Source organism: Ambystoma mexicanum, chromosome 3q, assembly GCF_040938575.1.
Source record: "Ambystoma mexicanum isolate Mex_15411 chromosome 3q, UKY_AmexF1_1, whole genome shotgun sequence".
NCBI lineage: Eukaryota > Metazoa > Chordata > Amphibia > Caudata > Ambystomatidae > Ambystoma > Ambystoma mexicanum.
Window position 1 is genome coordinate 181,884,430 of NC_090926.1, and position 25,880 is coordinate 181,910,309.

Below are 25,880 nucleotides of genomic sequence, written 5' to 3' on the forward strand. Positions count from 1 at the left end.
CTTCCCCCACATAGCACCCAAGCTATGGAACGCCCTACTTAACGCACTCTGAGCCAAGACCTCCCTCCCAGCCTTCCCGAAATTGCTAAAAATCAGACTCTTCAACTAATTCAGCCTCCTAGCCTCCCTACTGACCACCCTCCATCCCACCCTTCCGGCTCATCATGTAACTAAGTATGTTTTTTGCTCGTCTTCATGTACCTAATATGTAGTATGCAACCAGGAACTGTCTAACAGCGCCACAATGCCCCCGGGCTGCAGTGTGCTTTAAAAATGTTAATAAATAAGGTCCTGTCTTAACTCCTGGGTGCTTAACTAGGCAGTTTGTGTTGCTCTTTGCTCCTCCTCAGCTTCTTAAGTCACGTTGGGGCGGACGACCCAACCGTGTTCTTCCAGGCATAAGGATATCCGTCCTAGAAGCTTAAATTCTTCAGGTTGCCTACCTAGCCCCCCCGGACCCCTTGAATTAAATTCCATTACTATGTAAACGCTTCTTCTGCTATTTGACAACTTTGACAGTGTCTGCACTCCCTTGTTCTGCCGCCCAAGGGTCAATGCTCCCCAGTGCACCACATCTGACTTTTTGCGACACTCATTCCCCAGATAGGGTTGGACTTTCAAAAATAACCTACCAGTGTTGCACCTTCAGTGAATCTTGGTTAAGGTATGATTTGCTAATCTGAAACTACTCTTGTACTTACCCGTTATCTAAAGGTTTACTGTTTGAAATAAGTATTACTACAGCAAATATCTAGTGTAAATACCCATATGTGTGAACTATTTTTACTGACCTGAATGGTTTCGATTTTAACATTACCTAGAATATATATTAAGCATATTTTTTATATAACTGTTAGGGAGAATTCTCTGTTTAGGCTGAATTTCCTAACCTAGTGAGTCCCCCAGCAGCTTTGCTGGATTTTTTTTTTTTTTTTTTTTCTCCTGCCAAGAGTGAGACTTTTATACCCTCACTCTTGGGCATGATTTGAGTGCGTTTCTTTGAATCTAGATGTGTTTAATGGGCTATGGGGTCTTTTACTCCATAGGGCTTCATGTGTTTTTGTGATGTGACACAGGGGTGTCATAGTGACCCCCCAGTATAGACTCCATACCCTGGGACTGACTACTGTCTCCCAGGGCATGTAAAGTCACCATTGACTTTACTAGTCTTAAATTCTGAACAGAACCAGTACAAACCATCATATTGTGGACGTACTGGCTGGGGCAATTCAATTGCCCCGTGGTCTGTTAGTCGAGGGGGCACGTCTCCGTCCCCCCTGATCGAGTTTTGGCTGGTGGCAGTGGATACTACTTTTTATATTCAACCGCAAATATTTTCCTATGGGATTTCCCATTGTTTTAGGCTACTACCTTTATTTAATTTACGGTAGCCTCGAACATACCGCCGGTTTATTTAATTAATATTAATTCTCCGGTTGATATTTTTTGCCAAAACTTGATTCTAAAATGGCGTTTGTGTTCTCTTCTGTGACTCCAACCCAAGTCGAGCCCTTTGTTCCACTTTTTGGCGGGCTTCTCCACAGAAGCCCTCCAATGTGGTGCCACTCTGTCTGGGGTACTTAGGAGGGGTGGAGGGGAATTTAGGCACCCTGGACTGAGTTGCCTAGGCAACTCAAGTCGCACTCCGTCCTGATTGGCCCAAGTGGTGAGCCGACCGGCTCACCACTTGGCATGTTTGAGAGACAGCTAGGCTGAGTGAATGGGGGTTTTCTGCATAAAAGCAGGGCTTTGGGGACTGGAACTTCAGAAGTCGCCACAGGACCCAAGAATCCGACGAGGGAGAAGCTGAGCCGACCTGCCACGACACCACCACCGGTGGAGCCCTGCTAGACCGTCTCACCACTTTTCCCAACGACAGAGGAGATCTCCCGCCGGAGAGTCTTCTTCCTTTGACTGGTGGGGATAACCAGTTTCACCGTCTTTTCGCCTTCCCGACGTACCTCGTGGCCGCCTTGCCTGTGCCAAGCACCCCGGCAACCGGGATACCACGTTTTACCACGACCGCGAACAAAGGTACCACCTTTAACCGGAAAACTCCGCGGCTGGTTTCTTCCTTGGTAGTGCAACGACCTTCATCTTTCCTCCAAGTCGAGATCTTCTCTTCCCCTGGGCGACGACGCGACTTGCACCCACTGCCAGGAACAACTGCCACCGCTGGAGGATCCTTCCAACTTAAGGTACCGTGTCCCGCCCGGCTTCCCTTGCTACCGACTGTACGGGTAGAGTTAGCCCCCGGCTTTCGAACCTGGGTTAGCCTGGCACACCCTGGCTAAACTTTCCTAAAGCCTCTCTAAACTCTTTTTGAACCCTCTGCAAGACTTTCACAGCCTAGTGTAACTGTGTGATCTTAGGCGCATTTGTGCTCTGCTCTCTCTAAGAGTGGGCCCAGCCTTTGGACTTTGGCTCACCAGTGACTTTTGCTCTTCTGCCTTGCTAACAGTGTTCCTGAATCTTAGAGTGGTGTACCTTTCCATATTCTGTCTTTTTCCCTCCCTTTTTCACAAACTTATTGGAGTGCCATCTAGTTAAGCGCTCACCTCTGTATGAAAATAAGTGGTGTTTTACTGTGACTTATCTGATAAGGAAAAAGGGGTGTATATATTACAATAGTAACTGTGTTTAGAATATTTTACAACAAGAGTGCTGGAGTGTTTCAAACCGTGTGTTCTTAAATAAATAATCATATACTTTGATACCAAAGCTCTGGTCAGTGTTTGCTTGTATTATTTTGCCTGAGTGCCTATTGTGTATACTTTGCATATTGCCTAACTCTTCTTGAGAGAAGTCTGACTGCACAGCCACAGCTACCAGGTAAATCTGGGTGGTACAGACTGCTACCAAGTGGGTTTACTGCCAACACCTGTAGTCTTAAATCTTTTGCAGTGTTCCCTAAGGGAACTGCACAGGTTTCTGCCTAACAATAACTACAGCGTGTACGAGTTTCCTTCACTATAAGTGTGCTCAAAAGGTCTTTGTACTCAACTACAGCCCCTCTCCCTCCTAGACTAAGTCTGGCTGCTCAGCCAAAGCTACTAAACCTTTTGGGTGTTTCAGGCCAAATACAAGAATTGAAGCCTTGTACACCCAAGAGTGAGTCTTCTTTAGTCCTTCTGGGGCCTTCTCTGTTTTTCCTGTGCTTCGGTGGGTTGCATTTACGTTGTTACTTGCATTCCCCCCAGCCCTGCATTGACACTCCTTTGTGCTCCTTAGCCACAAAAACCTAACTGATACTCACCTGTAAACTTGAAGAAAAAATCATAGACTCTGCCTTGTTTGTCCACTGCTCATCTGCCTTTTCCTTCCTCAGCCCTTGGTCACTGAACCCCCAATGTCCCTCCTCCCCCCTAGAGATTCACCTAGGATAGGGTTGGAATTCCTAAGATTGGTAAGCATGGGTTAACTAAAGTTACACAACTTGGTCTAAAGCTTGCATTCCTGTCTGCATACATTTCTGCTACTTTTGCGTTTTAAAATATTTGTATACTTTAGATATTGCAAGTATTCTGTATTTAATACTACTGTGTGATAGTACTTAACTTACTTAAATGTTATAAGCCTTGGTGTATATAAAATAAATGTTTATTTTTACATAACTTCTAGTGTGTTTCCTTGTACTCAGTGTATGCTCTAAGTACTGTGTGCCTCACTATAACACTCCCCCCTCCTAGACTAAGCCTTGCTCCCTAGCCATTGCTACCAAACGTTGGGGTATTTGAGTTTAAACCTAAGGGGTGACCCTGTTCACCCAAGGTGGGCTTTTTAAAGTCTTGTCACACAGGACATTGGCAAAATCAACTAACAGAGCCTATGGGCCTCATTACGAGTCAGGCGTTAAGGGTTTTACGGCGCCGACCCGTAACGCCTGATTACAAGGTCCCTTTGCGGGATGGTGATTTTAACGCCTGCTTTTTGCAGGCGTTAAAAACCATGCCGCAAAGGGACCTTGGTGCTAAGTACGGTGCCGCAATTTGCGGCACCGTACTTAGCGCCTTCCCCATTCCCATTATGCCCTATTGGGCAAAAATGGGAATGGGGAAGGGCCATGGCGGAAGGGGGAATTACCACTCCGCCAACCTCGGAATGGGGTGGTAATTCCCCATTCCGCCATGGCGGAGTCGGAAAGTTACAGGCATGGACCATGGTGCTATTAGCACCATGGTCCATCCGCCAGGGTCGTAATGAGGCCCTATGTCTCGAACAGATCAGCAGGTGCTGGGGAAAACTGAAAGTTCTGTGTTCTTGACACCCCCCTGGTCCTCCCAAAGGCCCCCCTCCCCCATTCTAAAAGGGGAGAAACCACAATTGTATTCGGTAAATTTTGATACACCATCTTGCCACTATTTTTTTACACTTTGTAATTTATTAATCGGCACTAGCACAAAATTATAACAAACATATGGAAGAAGTTGCAAAATAATGAATAGAAAGGCTGCTCCTTTACAAGTCATTTATCCTTACCAGATATGCGCTCTAAAAAGATACATGCAAAACATACCTCACAAAGTTTGATCCAAAGTTAAAAAAAAATTATTAATACTGATTTCCGACTCAGCCATAATGAATGTGTGTAGTGCTTTGAATGTGCATAATTATAAAGAATTAACTTGTTTACCTGGCAACTGATAGCAATGTTGACTCTTGAGCCAAAGGTAGTACTAACAGCTCGGGGGGACAGGCCAAGGTCTTTAAAAAGTTTGGAGAATGTATATGTTAACAAGATTCGTGGGCGTTCCTCTGCTACCACCACACATGTCCGCACGTAGGCGAGATTAATTCCCCTTGCCTGAGGAATACAAAAGAAAAACAAAATCAAGCCTAGCAAGATGAGCATCTTCAATGAGGGCATTCATCAAGGTAGCCATACCATCTAACTAGAATGCAACACTTTATTAAAAGAAATACATTTACACTGCTGATGGATAAATACCAAACCATGAATGAAGAAAAGGTGGGCACCACGGCTTACTCAAAACAATATTCAAATGAAGTGCATTTTATTTGGCGTCAACCGTTTGACCATCTATGCACATAGATGATAACGTAAACAGTGAGTCATACCCTGAGGAAAGTCGCACTGAAGTAGTAAAAGCTACAAAAACGTTCATAAATCTCTATATTTCACATAAATTAAGTTTCAATGCGTAATTAATCAGTTTAATATGAACATATCTTCGATTTACACTAGACATCTAGGTGGGTCATTTTTTAAAAATTAAAATGATATAGTTTGATACACAAACCTTTTATCTTTCATTGTCATCATTACATTTCCAGATACATTTCCAATCAAACTAAGTCAATATTTCCAGTAAGGAAGGATGTCTTTCTGCAGGAGGAGTGATACGTGTTTCTTTGGTTCCTCTTATTTCAAATTTCAGGGGTGTCCATAATGTTGCTCCAAAATTTCACGATTGCATAAATCTTTCCCAGGAGGATTTGGACCCATCGGTCTTCAAAGGAAAGCAGATTCTGATTTTTAAGGAACATTTCTCTGTATTGCTTTCTTTTTTCAGTCAGTGCCGGGCATATCATGATTGCAGGGATTCTATTGGATCTTTGTCATTACAGAAGTGGCAGTAGTTGTGGTCATGCAGTATCATTTTCCTTGCTGCCAGGATTTCACATGTCGGCAAGATGTTTAGCCGTAGTCTCATGAAGGTTTCGCGTATACCGTGTGATGGAAACAATTTCAGTTAAGTCGGTAGCTCATTCAGGGCTCTCTGGTCAAATCGGCATGGAAGATCATGTTGATATTGAGCTTTTAGATCATTTGTTATGATCCAATCGTCAACCGCAGTTCTCTTTTTCATTTTTCTGCGGACAGTCCATTAATGTGTCCATCGATACTTCTGCTGCTCCTCTTCTAGTATCTACAAATTCTTTCCATATGGCCAATGGTTGTTCGATGTTCCTGCTGGGTTTAACCAGAAGATGTCGAGTGCTGGTACGTTTTGTTCAGTGACTATTTTCAGGTAAAGGTCAAGTTGTTTCCATGTAATAATTGAAGACAGGGATTGGAGGGCCAATTCAAAACGAATACGGGGCATCGGGAATTATGGTGGCAAGGTTAGCGCTTTCCTCCAGAAAATGCCCTCGAGTTGTTGCCATGTCGAGTCCTCCATATTGATCATGGTCTCCCCGCCATAGACTAGTATGGCTACCACTTTTTTTTTTGGCTTATTAGTGGTGCCAGAGAGAATTTTCAGAATTTCCGATGGAGCATTCAGGCTTGGCGGGCCAGTGAGAACACTTACTTTTAGATGCTGGGTCCATTCTTTCTAGACTGGAGATTGGTTGAGCCACATTCCTAGATATTTGAACGTTTTCACTTGATGTAATTTTTGATTCCCCAGAAAAAAAGAAGTAGTAGTAAGCTTCCTCTTCGTTTGTCGCGAGAGAGACATGACTCGTTTTTTCAACGTTTATTTCCATTTGGTTGTTGGTCATGTATTCTTCCGATTTATTCAGTGCAATCTGTAGCCCTCTTGGTTTTTTTGCTAGCAAGACAATATCATCGGCATACATGATATGGGTATGGTATTCAGTTTTGGCGGGGTAATCGTAGGTATAGCTATGTATTCCTCGTAATCCGCTGTGAACAAGTTGAAAAGATGGCTGCCAACGGGCTACCCTGTTTGAGTCCATTCCAGGTTTTTATATGATCCGATACTGACATCCTGATCTGGATCGACGTGTTTGAATACAGCAGCTTAATTGGTTCGAGTAAGGCGGAGGGAGACCCCCACAAGCTTAGCTTTTTCCATAGGGAATTTCTGTTGACCATATCGAACGCTAATTTTAAGTCTACAAATGCAGCGAACGTTGGTGTTCTGGATTTAATGGCTTCCTGTTTTAGTAGACAACAGGAAGAGATGAATATGCGTTCCGATGCATTTGACAAATCCAGTTTGTCTTACTGCATATTGTTTTTCTTTGACTGCCAAGTTAAAGTTGCCAAGGAGCATTTTTGCAAATATCAAAAAGTAAAGCAATAGGGCAGTAGTTTTGCGGATCTTTAGTGGGCCCCTGTTTGTAGACGGGGATCATGATTGCTTGTTGCCATGTTGTGGGAATGTTATTCGTCTTCTGGATTAATTCAAAGATGCTGCAGCATATCTTTCCCCAGATGTCAGGGTTTGTTTTAATCATCTCATTCGAAAGGCCGTCAGGACCCGGTGCCCTTGAGGAATTTAACTTCTGTATTGCATTCTGGAGGTCGCTTGTCTCCCAGTCTAATTCTCAATTTTGATCGTTGTCTGTCGAAGGAGCGCATCTTGCGAGGGCCTTGTTTTATAGAGATTGTGAAGTGTCCAATCCAACTCTCCTCTCCTAGGATTGGGAGGTTAGTAGAGACCACAGCGGTCTTGTGTTACGGTTTTTCAGTGAAAATAGCATTTGGATAATCATTTTGTGGTTCTTAAACCAGTTTTTATATCGTTGTTTAGCCAATTTGACAAGATTGCATTTATCCGTATGGTTCTGTAGTTTTATCGCTCTTAGGGATCTCCGGAGTTCTTTCTTTTTCTCGACCACCTTTGGGTTATAGGCATGGATGTGATTTCTAGTAGCAGTTCGTTTGAGTTGTATCGTTTGTTTAAAGGGAGCGAGTAGCCAAGCATAATTCAATTTCTGGAGGTCTTCAAGGCTGGCATTTTGGAAATTGTACAGTAGTTTGTCAACTGCCTTTTGTTTTATTCTAAGCCTATTCAATCCAGTGTTAATTTCCAGTGGAGGTAGGGTAATTTTTCATTGGTTGGATTGCAAGCTAGCTAGGATCTCATCAAGATGGGGTGGTCGCTGTTCTCCGATTTCTTGTTGTTGCTGGTTTTGATCTTGTCATGAATTCTTTTGGACATGAATATATAGTCAATGATTGCCGTTGTTGAGCCAAGAGCCCAGGTCGGGGTTGCCCGTCCGTTTTTGCATCTGTGCTGTCTGAGCGGCTTAGATTTCTAGTTGCTGTCTCTTTCTTCCACTGTCTTGCTCGCAGGGAGATCATGTTATCATCAAGAATGTGCCCTTGGGTGTCAAATAGGTACAGGTTTAAGTTACAGCAGATGATAAAATATATGTTATGGTATTTATTTATTTATTTATTAAATTTATATAGCGCGCAGGCAGCCCAGGGGCATTGTGGCACTGTTACTTGCAAGGAAGACTTAGTTACAATGTGTGCAGGTTGTGCCTTGGGTTACAGTGAGGCAATGACCTGTGATCAGATATACCACATAATACATCATACAATACAATGAGGGCTAGGCCATGTAATTGTTAGATGAACAGGGTCGTTTTCAGGGTTTTCCGAAAGGCGGTCAGTGAGGGTTCAGAGCGCAGGGAGCTAGGGAGGGTGTTCCAGTGTACGGCAGCGAGGTACGGGAAACTGGTAATTCGCAGCTGCTAGATCACTGCTGTGAATACTGAGTCTATGAACGTGTCATCTGCTATGGCAATGGGGTTCCAGTAAACCCATTGGTGCAAGTTTATGGATTATAGTATTTCCATGTTCTCACCAATTTTAATCATGGTCAGGAGACCTGAGGATGGGCAGCCTTTTGTTCTTTTAATTGCTGGATTCATTAGTATTGTGTTTCCATCACATACTGGTTGTTCATGTGACCAGGATTCTTGCATACTGATAATCTGGGCATTTACAAGATCTTGATTGGTTGCTCGAAAGAGATGCCTGTGCCCTCTTGTGTTCCATGAACATAGCGAGAAATTAGCAGACTTTGATTTGATTAGTTGTTACTGCTGGCGCCTGTCATTGTGACACTCATTTATAGAACCATCTTCCAAATCTCTCCATATGAAGTGTTTTGTGTATGTCTATGCTGACTTTGCTGTCTAATGTCTTCGTAGTTGCCATGTTCTGAGGGTCTTCGTCTTCATTTGGTCGCTATGGGCTTCTCGCGACATTGTCCGGATAGGACTTCTCGACCTTTTTTCGTCTGGGTTGTTTAGTTACGTTTGTCATGCAGGGCCATGGGGCATCACGAGTGAGTTTCTCTCCGTCATTCTTTAATTCGAATCCCAATTGTTGAAATTTAGACTTGTTTTGTATCATGAGTTGTGCCATGGTTAGGGCTTTAAAATGGATCCATACTTGATCCAGTCTTGCATCTTCAATGAATTCAATACTTAAAATGTCTTGGGAAGTTATTGTTTTCATGTTGGGTATCACGTGGAGTAGCCGAAGTACGTTAGTGCGATTGAGAATCAGGTTATCTTGTTGTGGAAGATTTCTTGTGAGTTTTATTCTATTCTCATTTCGTTTCTTCAGAGGATCAACAAAATTAGGAAGTGTAGGTATTGATTCATGTCCGTTATCTTTTTGAGAGTTGATTACATTGCTCCCCTCATCTGGATTTCGATGTCTAGAATCTGTATGTGAGCTGTTATGTTGAGATCACCTTTCTGCTTCATGAGATAGATCTGATTGATCATAGTCATATTCCGAGGTCGAGATGTCATCACACGATAATTCTATCTCTGAGGCTTGGAGAGTGTTCATCATATTGATCAATCATGATCATTGACTCAGTTGGATTTGAGCTTCTTCAGTTATCAATATCATCGTCCATATGCACTCGCCGATTGGTACTGCCTCTGATGTGTTCTTTCTCACAGTCGGGTCGCGTTGCAAGGGCTGTTGGTGTTGAATGTCTCTTGTTTCACATCCTGTGGGAACTTGGTTGGGAGAGTGAGGTTTCGAAGAAATGCACACTTACCGTTTTGCCTTTTTTTAGTAATCCATGAATTTTTATTTACATTGTCTATGCCAGCTTTATTATTTTTTATTAAAGATCTCATGTTTCAGTGCCTTTGTTTACGATGGTTGATTTCTTGTTATGATCTGTATTCGGTCTGGCACAAATGTTTGGGGTCCGGTTGTTGTTGGAGATTTGGGATGTTATTTCTTCATCGTTTACATCAATGAGGTTGACGACCGTGTCCACTGTGACAGTGGCAGGTTTCAATATTCTTGTTTGGTTAGCTTCCTTCATTAAAGTTGAAGCTTTGCTTCTGGGCTGAGTTACTTTGATTGATTACTGTCCTGGTTAGTATTTGTCGCAGACGGTCTGTCGTTGTGCATGCATCTTCGATCGGCAGACATGATGCATGCATTAGTCAGATCAGTTTTTTCCAGTCTATCGCTTCTCGCTATGTCGAACAGTCTTGTTTGCCACATGAGGTTGGCTTGCGCTTCTACATCTAAACTTTCTTGTATTTTGATTGACATGGCATCCGAGTAAATTCTTTTGAGTGGATTAGGGCTAGAAGCGTAGCTTGATCTTTTACGGCCTCTAGAAGCGCTTCTTGTATTTTGAAGAAGGGAATGAGAGATTGTGAAGTAGTTGCAATAAGCTTGTTCTGCATGTCTAGCATCGAGGTTAGTAAAGAACCCATTTCTTGGTGCGTTCCAGATTCACATTTGCATTTAGTTCTTGTGTCGTCGTTAGCTTGTGCAAAGGAACCTATCTTTTTTTCGTGGATCTCTCACATATGTGTCTCCTTCCTGGGAGTATTTGTATCGGTCCGTGTGAGTGGTCTATGGACTCTCGCTCTCTAGAGTAGGGGCGTGTTTCTCTATGTGCATCGGACGGGTAGGCATGGTTGGTGTGTTGGTTTGTTCCAAAGACTTCTTTCCGTTTTTCAAGACTCATCAAATTATCAATTTCTGCACTATCAAGCGATAACCTGGCTGTGTTTGTATTTTGTTGGGGCTTAATGTTTTGGGTTTGCGAAGATCTACGGGTCTTATAAAGAGTGGACTTTTCCTGCGTCCTTCGTTGCACCTGTCGATTATCTAGTGGTTTCTCCTTCATTTTGGGATCATTCAGTCCAGGCGTTACCTGTTGATCAAAAAGTGGGATCATCGATAGTGGGGCACTTTGTGTCAACTGTTCGATTATGGTCGAATCAAATGGTGTAGAGCATTGAGGCTCATTTGGCTTCAGTGGTAAGTTGGTATGAAATTCTGTTTGTGTCATCGCCTCTGGGGGATGATCTTTATTTTGCTTTGGAGTTGTCTGCATTTCTAGTAAGCACAAGGTTCCAGTGGGAGGCTGTACTTTTCCTTAGTGAAGTTCACATTGCAGTCCTTTGGGCGGCATGCTTGGGTTGGCCGTTTTAGGTGTTGTTGGACTATTCGCGCTCTCTTTTAATGCAGGGATTTGTTCGCCAGCTAGAGTTTGGGTCAAGGCTTGTGAGGGACCATTCTGTTGCCTGTGACTTAGTGTCGTGTTGGCCGAGTCATCCAGACCCTGCCTTAATAAATGGTCCAGTGGAGGTTCATTTTTTGATGGCTTTAGTAGAGAGGTATCTGGGGTAGATAATGTCTTTGTGCGCAGCCGTGTTTGAGGGGGAGCCATCTTTCTTCGAACTTCCGGATTGCAATGTGGTGAACCTAATTGATGTTAACTTTCCTGGTTATTGAGACGTGGAATGGTCTATGAGGTCAAAGCGACATGTCTGGTTCGGTGGAAACGTTCCGTGTTATTCACAGTAGGTGTCGCTAGAGGGATCCACACATTCGTTTGAGTTTGTTTTATTCCGGTAGAAAATGTGATGTTTGTTTCATTTGCTTTACCCGCTTGGAATTCTCGTTACCAGCCTAAGTAGTTGGTTTTTAAATAGTGAGAAAGGATTGTGGGTGTATTGAAGCTTCAGTCAGGTTACATTTTGCGATTCAAGGTAAACTCGACTTGATTACTTGAGGGCCATTTCGAATAGCTCACCATTGAGATTTGCATTAAATATTTTTGAGCATTTTACATCTTAACAGTCAATATAATTATCATTGAGTCTATATTACATATTTTTGTGACATGCCACCACATGTTTTTGTGGCATTCTGATATCTTCCAGACAGGAATGTGTGATCTGTATCTTTTCTTGTTATTTACTGGGGAATTTTAATCACAACAATTCTTTCATGGCTGGTGTAAGGGTGCAGAAGTAAGAGTGTGACGAAGTGGTGGTATGTTTGTTGGCAAATATTTATTTATATAAGCATGAAAGAAAAGGAAAAACCTATCTTGTTCTACGTCAATGAGGGATTGCCCTACCTCAACAAAAATACCAAGCATTCTGTATGTCCAGTAAAGTAAAATGTCCACCATCCTGTCTCCAAACCTATTTCCCTACCTTGCACTCTAGACTAAGAAAAATTGTCTTGATCCAGAATTAGGCTCCTCTCGTTCTGGATAAAGGTTCAAATGTCCAGTTCTTGATTTAAAAAACACAATGAGTGCTTCTGTAACTAAAAGTTCTTGACCTTAAATGCTCCACCATACGAATACAAAACACAGTTCTCGAGTATCAAGGGGGTGAGGGAAACCAGAGAATTCTTTCCCTATTCTTTTCTCCAGTTCACAAACTTAGTGTCAAGCCTGGTGCACTATGATGCTAGATTTGACATTCGGTTTTAGAATTCCAGAGAAAGTCTCTACCTTTGGCATGGGCCCTCAACCCCCTTGTTTCAGCTTCTTGCAGCTCTTATGTGGGTCGCAGACCCTGCTGGGCTGTCTTGGGTTCTCCAGACTTGTTCTGTAGCTTATTTCTCTTTTGGGTGGGTTCCAGACCCCTCTATATCATCTCAGGATCTCCCCGACTTACTCTGGGACTCAGCCCATTGACTGTGTACTTCTTCTGACTTGTATGGGTCCTTGACCACGGGGTGCAGGGTTCGCCCGACTTCGTATGGGTCCCAGACCTTGGTGTGCTGCTTTTGCGGGCCTTCTGCCCCCGCTTCACTCAATGCCCAACTGAACAGACCCGGTGTACTCTCCTGCCAGGTACTGTTCGGCAAGGGATATTTCTTAAAAGATTGCTCCAATTTGTAAAGATCTTTTCGCAATACCTTTCAGTCGCTCAGATATTGGTACGGGTCTCTTTAAAATATTTGGCTCCCTCCGTGTCCCACCAGCCGGCCTGACCCTTTCCCTACCTTTTGGAAATGCTGTTGCGGTCTCCGGTCTGTCCTGGGAGTGGATCAGGGCAGGGCTTCTGCACTGCTTCTGCATTCGGCATCCTGTCTTTGGTGACTCTGCAGCGGTAGGCTTATTAGCACAGTTTTTCTGATGCCCAACTAAGGGCTTACTAAAACAATTCAACTGAGGCAGTACAAGACTCCACTCTTAGTATAAAACACTGTCACACTATGTATTGTAAACATAAAGGGTTTATTTCATATACAAGCAGACCAGGAGATTCCTGGGTAAGTAAGTACTATCAAAGCATATGAAACAAATCATAAAAACACAAAGATGAAACCACAGACCTTATTTAGAACACCTAACAGTATTTCTAGGCAAGGCAGAACTTTATATACACTTTCAGTATAGGGCACATCTATTCCTGGGGAGTAAAACCATGTTACTTTCCAGTAATACAAGGGTAGTAGACCCTGTCAGTTATGCAGTGACACTCCGCAATGAAATCATTGTCAACCAACTTGCAAATATACTTTTCTGAACAGTGGAACACAGATTCAAGGAACAGTTTATAGCCCTACTACCTTTGTGATAAAACAGTTTTACTAGGGGAGTAAGGCTTTTTTGGTGTAATACACTATTTCAGTTGATATTCACCACAGTGGAACACAGCCTAAGATAAGCGAGAACTCTTTACACTCATTGTGTATGCATTGCACCAGGCAGAATAAGGTCTGCTACACCTAAAGGAAAACTTTCAGGAATGTCATACAGCTATTCTAGGCAGGTAAGACATAAGGTTGTAATATTCTATTACAGTTGTTTTCTTAAGATCAGTGGAACACAGATTGAGATAAGCAGTAACTAACTTGTTTTAGGATGGCACACAGGTAACACAAAGTAAGTAAAACCTACATACTTTTCAAAGGGGCTATCAGCACCTTAAAGGTAAGTATACCCTTAGGCAGACTTATTCTGGACAGACTAACAGCAAGTCAGGGGAAGCAAGACCCAATTGGGGACACTCATACATGTATCCTAACAGGAATAGTAAAGTGAAAGCAACAGCATTAGTTTTAGGGAAGAGGCACAACCAATTCACAGGTGTAAATTAACCTTTGTTAACCTATGTGCACTTTTCAGAATAGCGCAACACGCATTCAAGGTAAATATGAACGTTTGTATCTGTTCACTCTGAGTTACGGTTACCAACCAACTTCTATTACAAGCAAGTAACTTTTGCACACGGGTTATTCTTTTCAAGGCTGAAAGAACCCTTTTCTTAGCCAGTCCCTCCCTTATTCTTTAGCATGAGTTAAATCAGAGGCAGTAGAGGCACCCGAGTGGTCTAAGTACCAGCTGTGGGCAGAGTGAGATAGGGTTCAGTTGCAGGCAAAGTCAGAGTTCCAGAGGAAGACTGTTCAAACAATTAAGTATTAAAACCTGGTCGATGGATTCCTTTGTCAAGGAGACAGAAGAGAGGACTTTTGCAGGAGGGATCACAGGAGAAGGCTCCAGGCAAGTATTTCCTCGCAGCTGGATGCGGCTATGTGGTATTGGCGCCTTTTCAGGAGCAAAAAAGGATACTAGTATCGCCAGTTGGATTCTTCTCGTTTGCAGGTCCAGCACTCTGGTGAGGGGACTTTTCAGACCTGAATTGTGCCTCTGGAGATCCAGCAGGATGCCCACGAAGTTTCAGTGAGATTCAAAAGACTGTGCACAGCACAATTGCTCGAGGTCCTGGGGTCTTGCAGCCCTGCAAGGTCGCAGCACGACAAGAGATGGCTCAAAATGCAAGTCTTCTTGAGTCTAAAGGCCCTCGCGAGGCTTTGGGTCAGGGTAGTCGTTTTCCGAGTTCACAGGTCGATTGGAAGTAAGGGCTACAGCAGGCTCTGGTTACACAGCAGGCTCTCAGGTCACTGGAAATCCTCTCAGCTGTGGTTTCTTCATCTTCCTCTTCGGTTCCAGGGGTCGACTATGTCTTTTGCTTTCAGGATCAGACTTTTATGCAGGCACCCAGCCAATCAAACAGCCATGCAACTTGGGGGGGGGTGGCAGTCCTTTCAGGGACAGACAGCCTTCCAATTTGAACTGGATTCTCACAGTCCGGCTGGAAGACAAAGGGCTGCAGAGTTTTGGACTCCTCCGTCGCTTCTTGCCTTCACAGACGCACTGGAGGCTGGACAGGGAATCCACAGGATTCCCGCTGAAGATAAAATCAACGCAGAGGAATTTCTAACCCTGGATATAAGGATAAGGAACAAGAAAGGACAATGAATGCTGAAAATGCAAAAAAAAAAAAAGAATACAGGGGCCATTTTGGTAAAATGAGCACCCATGGGTGCCTTTACCGGGGCTGTGAAAACAGCCTGTGGTAAAGGTGCACCAACATCAAAAAGGTTCACTGCACAAGCCATTAAAGTTAAGTTTGTCCTTGTAACATAAATGTTACATATAAAATGAGAAAGCTGATATTCCGTATCTCCCCAGCACTCCACACAAGGTGGTGTTAGGCAGAATTGCATGTTCCCTCTGGGACCACCACATACAATTAGGACTACAGGTGTAAGCAAAACCAACCTTTGGTATAAGTCTGTACTACACAGTTTTTTGTAGCAAGCTGAGCAGCCAGGCTTATCTCAAGAGGGAATTTGAGCAGTAAAAGGATGTTACACAGAGGTCTTACAATCACAGTGGTTCAAGTAGACATTTACACTCAAGGTTTCTTGGTAAAAGACTTATTAATTTATTACACAATCATTTAGAAAACATTCACTAGAAGGAGGCAACTTAATATTATACACAAACACACTTCAATACCAAACCAATAAGTTTCTGAGTAAATGAGGCTCCCCTGAAATAGGAGCAAAATAGCATTTCAGTTATTTTGAATGGGAGTAAAAAGGGGCACGTTAATACAATACACCACAAGTACTTTCTTGGGCAGTGTAAATAGTTTCAGTTCATTAGAGGACTCAATTCAGTTCAATAGGCCTAGGCCAAGTCAATGGGCTAGTGTCTTGGATAGGAAAGAGCAGTTCTTGTAGTAAACGGTAAAGTCTTTGCCAAAGTTCTCAGAAGTAGTTTGTACGAAAAAGAATCATATGTTGGGTCACAAGCTGATTGGCCTGCAAGTTGGGAAAGTTCCACAAACTTTCACCGCGAGAGTTAAGTTCTCAATCGGGTTGGCACAGTACCTTAGTATGAAGAAAAAGATGCAGCTGTAGCCGTTGGTTCCTGGCAGTTCATGCAAATCTCACTGTTCCTGAGCCTCAGTCATGGGGACCAGAGGGAGGACGTTGGGGGACACCTGGACTGCTCGGGGACTGGTCAAACAAGCTGGCAAATGGAAGATCTCCATTTCGAGTAGCTGTCCTTCAAGCACACAAGCTGGTGTCCTTCCCCCTGGTTAAACCTTATCAGCTCCAAGAATGGTATCCAGGTGGCTTACGAGTTGATTGGTCCCACCAACTCAAAGGAAGAAGTCGTCCTTCAAGGGGCTTCTTGGTCAAGATGAATTTTGCAATTCGGACCTGCAGCAGGGCTTCACCGGGCAAACCAACGGTCCAGGAGTTGCAGCAGCCGTCCTCTTCCAGCTGGTCTTCGGTTCTCTCGTTCGAGTGGTCGCCTCTGTTTTCCAGTCCAAGAGACTCGCCTTTTAAAAAGTTTTCTCCCATTCATTCCAGCCTAGCTGTCACTCATCCAGAAGGGTGGCTTGTCCTTGCCGGACAGTCAGCCAGCCCATCACGCCAGAGTGCATTTGGGTCTCCTAGGAGACTAAGCACAGGGAGTTGTGGGCAACTACTTCACTTACTGCCAACCCCAGACACGGTCTTCAGTCCTGAAGCCCACCAAAGGCGTACGAACACAGGGGCCAAACCTGGCTTGGCACGCAGAGACAAACTCTAGGAGGACAGTTCCAAAAAGAAACGGCGAAAAAAGACCAGGACCTGTTGAAACAAAGGGTCAATCTTGAAAAACATGGCTCCTGTGATTTTTAGGTACCGGTGTTCGCGGTTGGGAAAAATCATGGTAGTTCGTTGTAAAACTACTGCCTCCAGCCATTTCGATAGGAAAGGGTAGCATTTGACTGCTACATGAGTTTCTAGACACAGGGGATACTAGGTAATGCCTCCAGCACTCTATAGGAAGATAGTGTGTGCTGGGTCTAGGAATTTAAAGAGACTAGTAAAGTCCATTTAACCTTACATTCTCTGGGAAACAGTAGTTTATCCCAAAGAAGGTTTTAAACCTTTGAAAGTCTAAAAGACATACCTGGGTTACTGCACTGAAGGTGCAGTGTAACACACATGAAAAGATGCCGCCTATGGAGTTATCTTAAAACTCCACAATCAAAGAACACAAGAGTAAAACACATATCAAAACACATAAGAGTGGGAAAAAAGGCTCACACTGTTTCCAGGTAAAAAAAATCAAGTCCTCAAAATCCAGCAGAGTTGCTGGGGGTCTCTAAAGTGAAGGGAATTAGCACATTTATGATAATTCTCCCTAACAGTGGGGGGGTGCTGGTCTCGCTAATAAATGTAAAAGGGATCCTTTCTACCCTTGGGAACTGTAGTTCTCACAACGTTAGCCGGAGAAAGTTAAAAGGGGAGCCCTTAGGGCAACCCAGCAACAATAGGTACTTATTGCCAAAACGTTGTCAAAGAGGATAACTTTTAAAAGACACTATGGATAGTTTTAAAAATGCCACCCATAAAAAAAAGAGTAATACTGTGGAAAAAAGATTCCCACTCACTAAGGTATAGGGAAAAAGAATCTACCAGTCCAGCAAACGGTTCCGGGGTTGACACAGGTCAGGAAGATTTATCATTGATATGAAAATCTTACCTAACAAGGCTCTCTCGGGTCCTCGGCTGCACGCCTTCCCCATGCTTTGGCTTTGAATGCTGGGGTTTCCTCTTTCCCCATTCACCGGACAGATTCCTGTTCCATGGAGCTACTCGAGACACTCGTTACTCCTTGACAGCGTCTCTCACCATGGAACTGGCACGTGGTTCCATGAGCCTCCAGGGCTGGCTTGACAAGGTACATGGCCCTGCCCTGCTTTTTATTGCTGGTGCTGCATCCAGTTAACTGTACCGTGTAGGTTGGTTCCGCAGTGGGCTTTGGATTCTTTGCTTGATCTTTGGGTCAGTGAATAGATGTAGTCCACTTGGGTAAGTCTCATTCTTCCTCATCTCAGTATGATCTATATGAATCAAGTGCTCTATTCTACACAGATGCATGGAAATGTGGTGGACTAGAGGGGATTGAGTGGGATGAGAGCAGGGCGGGGACAGAAATGTAGTGAGTGAATACCGTGTTCTTCCAAGGCGATCATGACTGGTCCCATGATGGGCTTCCTTCCCCATGAGATCCACCCGCCGAGTACTACCCCCAGGGGGACTGTCGGGTAGCAGCATCACCTCCCTGGCCTCATGGGAAGGGGCATCTCCCATGGAAGCTGTGACATTAACTGGAGATTCGTCACAATGGTCACAGGGATCCCTATTTTTCTTTATCTACAGACATTGCCATGACAAAGGACCAGTTTGTCTCATTGGAATCGATGACATTTTTTCATATTAAACCGATTTATTACACATGGCAACTTGATTGTTATTTATATGTTTATGAAATTTTAATTGTAGTATTTACTACTAAGTGGGACTATCTTCAAGGTATAACTCACTGTTAAATACCAAACCATAACATTAAGTTCACTTTGCAAATCAAAATCATGAATAGGTTTTGAATATATTTACAAATTGTCTCGTTTTAACTTTGATGTTCAAAAATCAATCAGTTATTTCATGATAGAAAGAAGGGAAGTGTTTTGCGTTAACAGTGTTGCAAAGTAGCAATATTTGTCAACCCTATGTCTATCAATAAGCGGTACAGTACAGACATACAAGGCAGCATTAGAGAAATTAAGCAGCAGAGAAATTAAACAAGCTCATTGATCAATTATGTTGCACTTCAATTGCATTAGAAACACAATGCAATGCAAACTGCCAAGCATAATGAACATTACCTGATTGAAAATAAATGAAATAATTCTATTCTTGTGAAATTGTCTAGGTCTGTTTTTATAATGGCTACAATTTTTGCTTACACCAAGACTGATACTAAATAAAAATAGAAATATTGATGGTCAAAATGTTTAAGGAGTTCAACTAAACGATAATCTAAAAACATTATCAACCAATAACTGACAGAGGATCCTCTTTTCACACCAATGAATAATTCATGCACAAAGTACATTTAAAAAGCCTGATACAGGATATCATTTTCCATTATAACACATTTGAGATTGAAAAGCAATAAAAGCCCATTGGCTATATGCAAAAACAAAATGCTTTTCACATGCAGGCTATTTTTGCAATGAATTGAACGGCTACATGTGATTATAGCTAACCAATAAATATCGAACACCACTTTGGTCTAAACATCTACAACAAAAAATATTGTTTATTTGGGCAACCCCCGCAGCCACCCGTTTGGCTTCATTACTAATCCCTCCCCTAGCTCCTCCCTACCTGTTTTAAACCATTATCCCACATATATTTTATAACATTTGAAATCTTTTTCCATTATAAATGCTTAGATCAAATTGCTGTAATTTGCCATTCATTATATTCACTGCATACCGAATTGAACTACACCATGAAAGAAATCCAATCGGTAACGGCAATTTTCAGAAAAGTACAGTTTAAAAAAAAATGTAAAGCAACATCTTACCTTTAATACTTCAGTTTGGTTTCCAAGTCCCTTTGAACACATCTCCATTACTGAATACGAACAGAATGTGTCCCTTATTTTGTACTGGCTTACAGTGGCAAGCCATAAAAAGAGGTTTGTTTCCAACTCCATAGGAGGAATAAGGACAGACTGATGACCAGAGTACACACTGTCACAAAAAAAAGAGAAAACATTACAGAATAGAAACACTTTCACTCATGCCTAATTTTGTCACATAGCTTCAAAATCTAGGCCAGTTCATTGTATGCCTTCAGTGCCTAAGCTTTCCACCCCGGAGCCTCACCATAATCTCATTGATTCTGTCCAGAATAGACTACTGAGAGACAGGCAAGGCATCAAGAGACGACAGTTTGAAACCTTTATTCTCAATAGTCAGGATGGTGTAACGCTTAACTTGCCCTAACTCTAAGAGGGACTATTCCCTAAAGGAGAGCAAACCAAGGCAAGTCTGTCAGTCCAAAACAAAATATGGTCTGTGTCGAAACCTATGCTTGCCCGCACTTCTATAAGAAAGCAGGGTGTATGGGATTTTGTCAACTCAATAGTGTTCAAAGTAAAGTTAACGTGACAACCGAGTTCAAGGCACTTGGGTTTAGAAAGTTCCACAGGTTCTCAGGATTTACTTGTCAACTTATATTGGCGTGACAAAAGTTCACTAACTTTTTCTTGTCAGGATGCACCTCTGCAACAGATCTTTCAGGCTTCACTCATCTCAAGCCAGACCTTCTTGACTGTTCTCAAACTCTCAAAGGGTTCAATGTTGCTTCCTGTTAAGTACCAAAGTTCATTTCCAAAGTCCTACTAGAAAAATGTTACTCTTGCCTTGGTTCCTGGTGGGACTCCCTTCCCCACTCTAAACCAAGTTCTTTTGGTTTGTAGCCTCTGTACTTCATGCATCTCTTTCACAACTAAGGCTCCACTGATTGAAGGTGCAGTTGTCAGACCGCACGGTCCAGCCACTACAGGCCGATCAAACAGGTGCCTTAAATTGTTTGAGCTATCCTGCTCTCCTTGTGGGGTCTCTGCGGCCTTCCTGGATCAACCCCAATGCTTCTCAACGTTCTTGGTTTCGTGGAAAGTCTTTGTTTCCACACAGCCACCCACCCTCCTTTGGATCTATATTTGCCTTGGTTTTCAATGCTGCAAAAAGCTCCCCTTTTTCACAGGAGCTTCCTATTCAGCTACAGTGTCTTATGACAGCGTGTACTCCTGCACGTGACCACTTGGTTACCTTGTATCAGCAGATACCAGTTTGTCAGTTCCACCCGACACATCTTTCACCATACACGGTCGAGCAATAAGATTGTATCTTGCTCAAACACAATGGGCTTCTGCATCGCTTGCATCTTCAGTTGTGTTTCCTTGCCTTTTACTAACAGCATCCTTGTAGTCTGAGGTCAGGGTCTTGCAATATGCCCATCAGACACTCCAGGGTCTCCGACTTGGCTCAGGGGAACAAACGCTTGTCATTGACATAAAAAGGCATCAGCATGCCTCCCGGCTCCCTTTTCCAGACCCTTACTCACGACTGGAAGGGCAGGCTTCTGGCCATGCTATTCTAGGGCACTCCCTTGGCGTCTCAGCGCCCTGAATTTCCCCACCTGGTCCTAGGGCAGCCACAGCTCTCCTCCCAACTTGTTCCAACCACTGTGTGCTTGGGTGCTTTTTATACTGTCCTGAATACCCGACAGGCTGCAGGTATGCATGGTTAATGTCAACTGCCTGACCCAGCCTGGCCTTGTTATTGGGACATAGAAAATGAAGAGATTGACGTGCCTTGATCTGCATCTGCATTTTCTTCTCAGTACTATAATGTTGTTTATCATAGGAAGTCTGTACTCCTTTTAACTTCCTCTTAACTTCTTATTCATCACAGTACTTAAGTGCTGTTGGGGGGGGGAGGAGAGTGTGCCTGAATACATCATATGAAGGCTGAAGGTTTTTGATTAGGTCATGATCAAGAAAAGGGGTATACTATGTTTCTGGTCTAGGAGTGTCCTTACGATAGAAAAGTGGTATTGGTGTCAGCTTTCATTTCCCTTTCTCAATCTTAGGGAACAATGTGTCACATCTTCACCTTATCACGAAGATAAGAGATTGGTGGTTTTTTCTCTTTTACTATGGTATCCCAAATGATGAGGTTAACAGGGTAGGAAAAAATGATGTCTCACCGTAGTTCATAATATTAGAGGGACGAAAGTGCAGAGGGGGTAAGTCGGTGTCAGTTAGATAAACTGGTTTGCTGCGCTTGGGTTTAATTTTCCATTACTTTCCTTCGAGGATGAATATTTGTCGGAAGGTTTAGGATGAGGCAGGACATGCATGGCAATGCCCCAAGACAGTAGAGGGAGGGTAGGATAGGTCAGGGCTAGAAACTTGGAGACCCCATATCTCACACTTGGGCCCTCCTTTCCCAATCCCAGAGGACCCTCTAACCAGGAGATCCTCCCTCGCTTGTCTGCCCCAAATGTTGGGATCCAAAAGAGATGGCCTGCCCTTGGACACCTGCTTAGAAGATCCTAGAAATTACAACGCACCCAAAACATAATAGCAAGATTTCTTTCTTGTTACATTTTAGCAGAACACATCAATCTCGGCCTTGAGAAATACACTGTTGCCAGTAAAGAAAATAATCCACTTCAAAGGAAAGTCCTCCAATCAAAAAAATCAACAGCTACCAGCCAAGAAGAGCATGGAGTTCAAGCAGCGATTCACTGATAGAATCAAAACACTACAAGAATATCAAATGCAGCGGGACCACTTCCTCTATCATCATAGCAAAAGTATGGAACTCAGTCCCAAAAGAAATCAGGACGACCAAAGACCAACTGATATTCCATAAACAGTTAAATAACTAGATATTCAATACAGCTGGATAGATGTCTGCCCTCTAGCCCTAAAATAGGAGACCAAGGACAGACTGTTAGGGAGAATTCTCAAAATGTGCTAATTCCCTTCACCTTAGAGACCCCCAGAAACTTTGCTGGATTTGAGGACTTATTTTTTTACCTGGAGAGAGTGTGAGCCTTTTTCCCACTCAAGTATTTTGATATGTTTTACTCTTGTGTTTTCTTTGGTTATGGAGTCTAACCAACTCCATAGGCATCATCTTTTCATTTGTGTCACACAGCACACTCAGTGCAGTGGCACAGGGAAGCCTTTTTAGGCTTTCCCAAGGTTTAAATACCTTCTCTTGGATAAACTACCGTTTCCCAGAGTAAGTAAAATGAAATTGACTTTACTAGTCTTTTAAATTCCTAGACCCAGCACACTGTATCTTACAATAGAGTGCTGGAGGGCTTACTTAGTATCCCCCTGTGTCTAGATACTCATGTAGCAGTCAAATGCTACCCTTTCCTCTCAGAATGGCTGGTGGCAGTGGTTTTACAACAAACTACTAAGATTTTCCCTGACCGTCAGCGCCAGTAACGTTAAATCGCGGGAGCCATGTTTTTCAAGATGGCGTCTGAGCACCCTTTGTTTAAATAGGTCCTCGTCTTTTTTCACAATTTCTTTGTGGAAAGGTCCTTCTAGAGCTCTTTGCATGCCAAACCAGGTTTGGGCTCTTTGGCGGGCTTCAGGAGTGAAGACCGCCTCTAGCGCCCGAGTGTCTGGGGTGGGAAGGAAGTGAGGGAGGTGCCCGAAACTCCCTGTGCTTAGTCTCCTAGGAGGCCCAAATGCACTCTGTGGTGATTGGCTGGCTGACTGTCCGGCAAGGACAGCCACCCCAGTGGGTGAGTGACAGCTGGGCTGGAATGAATGGGAGAGAACTGAATAAAAGGCGAGTCTCTTGCGTGGAAGGCAGAGTCGACCACTGGAACGAAGAAACTGAAGAGCTTGAAGAGGACAGCTGCTGCAACTCTTTTTTTAATTTTGGTTGGTTCAAAGTATTGAACCTTTCAAAAGATTACATTCTTAATACAAAAGACACATCTACTTATTTACATCTTTTCAACTATATACATACATTTTTCACTTCATCATTTACAGTTCAACAAATATTGAGAAGAATAGCTTATTAATAAAAAGAAAAAAAGACATACGAAAATGTTTACAAATTAAAATACATAAACCTGAGAAAGAAAAAATTATTGCGATATTGTGTTACACGATTAATTATTAGGTACATATCAGATGACATTTATGATTCATTTCTGTGGTTCGGACCAATATCTTCAAGAGCCCTTGTTATGCCCCACAATTCAGTTTACCGTCCTTGATATTTGTCCACCTATTTTTCTTCAGATTTAAATAACGCATCAAGATACTGAATAATAGCGATTCATACAGATAATTTGTTATTAGTAAACAGCCATTGCCATGCCTGTATTTGATCCATTGGAAGTAGAGAAAATGCAACTCTGCTAAAATATTTTTTGCGCATTTTCACTAAATTCGGACACTCTACAAGACAATGCTGCAGTGTTTCTTTTTTGGGATTGGATGTTACACCATCACCAGAAGCTCTGGTCTTCTGGAATTTGCCTCCTCCTTGCTATGTCCCTGGTGTGCCATAAATTAAGTCTGAAACATAGATATTGATTACATATATACAGCGAGGGGCACTTGTGCAAATAGTCTGCCAGAGTTCCTAGTTTTTTGTGCCCAAAGAGATTAACATCAAAATCTTTTGGTGATGAGCATTTTTCAATTGTGACAATCCAATCAAATTGGAACAATTTAGCTATAGCTCTGGTGGGATTATGTAATAACATGTCAAGAGAAATGTTAGCATCTGCAAGAGTGTTCAAGTTGTTTTGGTGCCATACGCTGGAAAAGTGTCTTTTATTGATAACAGATGACGAGCCAACATTCCTACTATATTTGTTGAAGCTAAATTTGGCAAACATTTTCTAAATAAAGCACACATCTTTTCCATTGAACTTGGGAGTGCAACGATACCAAACCTAGCTCAAAGCGAATAACCGCTCGTGGAGTGAAATTCTGAAGTTGCAGAAGCCTTTTCCAGAATTTAGATTCCAGCAGGTCCCAGAACCCGCGCTTCTTTGGTAAGCATGTTTCGGCACCATACGTGAGCACTGGGATCACTTTTTTTTGTTTGTAAAATAATACAACATGGTATAGGATATTTAGCAAATTTGTATGTTAAGGACTTGGCTTGGACAATTAGTGCTTGCAACTTTCGTTGAATTTTAAATTCAAAATCATAATTATTTAGTGAATTTGTGATTACTACTCCCAAATACTAATGTATTACAACTTTTTCGAGTATTTCGGTACCCAAATGCCATTGGAAACACTTGGGGCTAGATTATGATTTACTGTTAGACCATAATTTGTGTCTTGGATGTATTTATAATAAGGTTATTACAGGCATATCGATTTATTGTGTTTAACATTCTGTAATCCGCATGGCGTTTGCGACAAAACAATGAGATCATCTGCATACAAAAGATAGTTAATCGACTGAGTGCCTAGTTTTGGAGCATCACACACAGTTTGTAAAAATGAATATCTGATGTCCAGAATGAACATATTCAATAATGTTGACGCTAAAATGCATCCATGTCTGAGCCCTCTGTGTTTGAACATGCGCTGATAAAGTACCATCCAATGCTAATCTCACTTGCATAGATGTATTGGTATGCAGGAGCATAATTAAAGCTAAGAGCGACGGTGGACAATTGTAATTTCTTAGCTTATGATAAAGTAGTACTCTGTCAATGGAATTAAACGCGACCCTAAAGTCTACAAATGCTATATATAGTGGTTGGCTGAGCTTCGCGTATTTAGTTTTAATTAAATTGAGGATCATGATGTTTGGTATCGTGCCAATTACAATTACAAACCCCGCTTGGTAGGGGTCCAAGAGATTCATATTCGAAATCCATTGATTAAATTCTTTTAAAATGAGGCGTGAAAAGATTTTACCGGGGGCGTCTAATAACGCTATGATTCGGTAACTACTAGGTACTTGTCGGTCTCCCTTTTTATATATTGGCACAGTTATGGATTGTCTCCATGTCTGTGGAATGATTTGAGATTTATTCACTAATGATAAGATATTAAAGAGAATTTGGGCCCATAATACTGGGTGCTGCTTAAACATATAATTGGATAAACCGTCAGGGCCACAAGCTCTCGAGCGACTGATCGACTTTATGCATAATTGTATATCAAGAAGATCAAATGATAGAT

General features: G+C 42.6%; 1 protein-coding gene across 3 annotated transcripts in view; it reads right to left on the reverse strand.

The window, feature by feature from the left end:
• Positions 1 to 25,880, reverse strand: part of DIP2B (disco interacting protein 2 homolog B) — a 1,149,028-nt gene that overhangs the window by 201,048 nt on the left and 922,100 nt on the right. For all 3 annotated transcript variants that reach the window (XM_069653448.1, XM_069653447.1, XM_069653449.1), the window contains exons 31-32: positions 19,701 to 19,869; positions 4,634 to 4,804 (exon numbers count right to left, since the gene is read on the reverse strand). In XM_069653448.1, the coding sequence (XP_069509549.1) occupies positions 4,634 to 4,804; positions 19,701 to 19,869 (340 nt within the window). The remainder of the gene's footprint in view (positions 1 to 4,633; positions 4,805 to 19,700; positions 19,870 to 25,880) is intronic.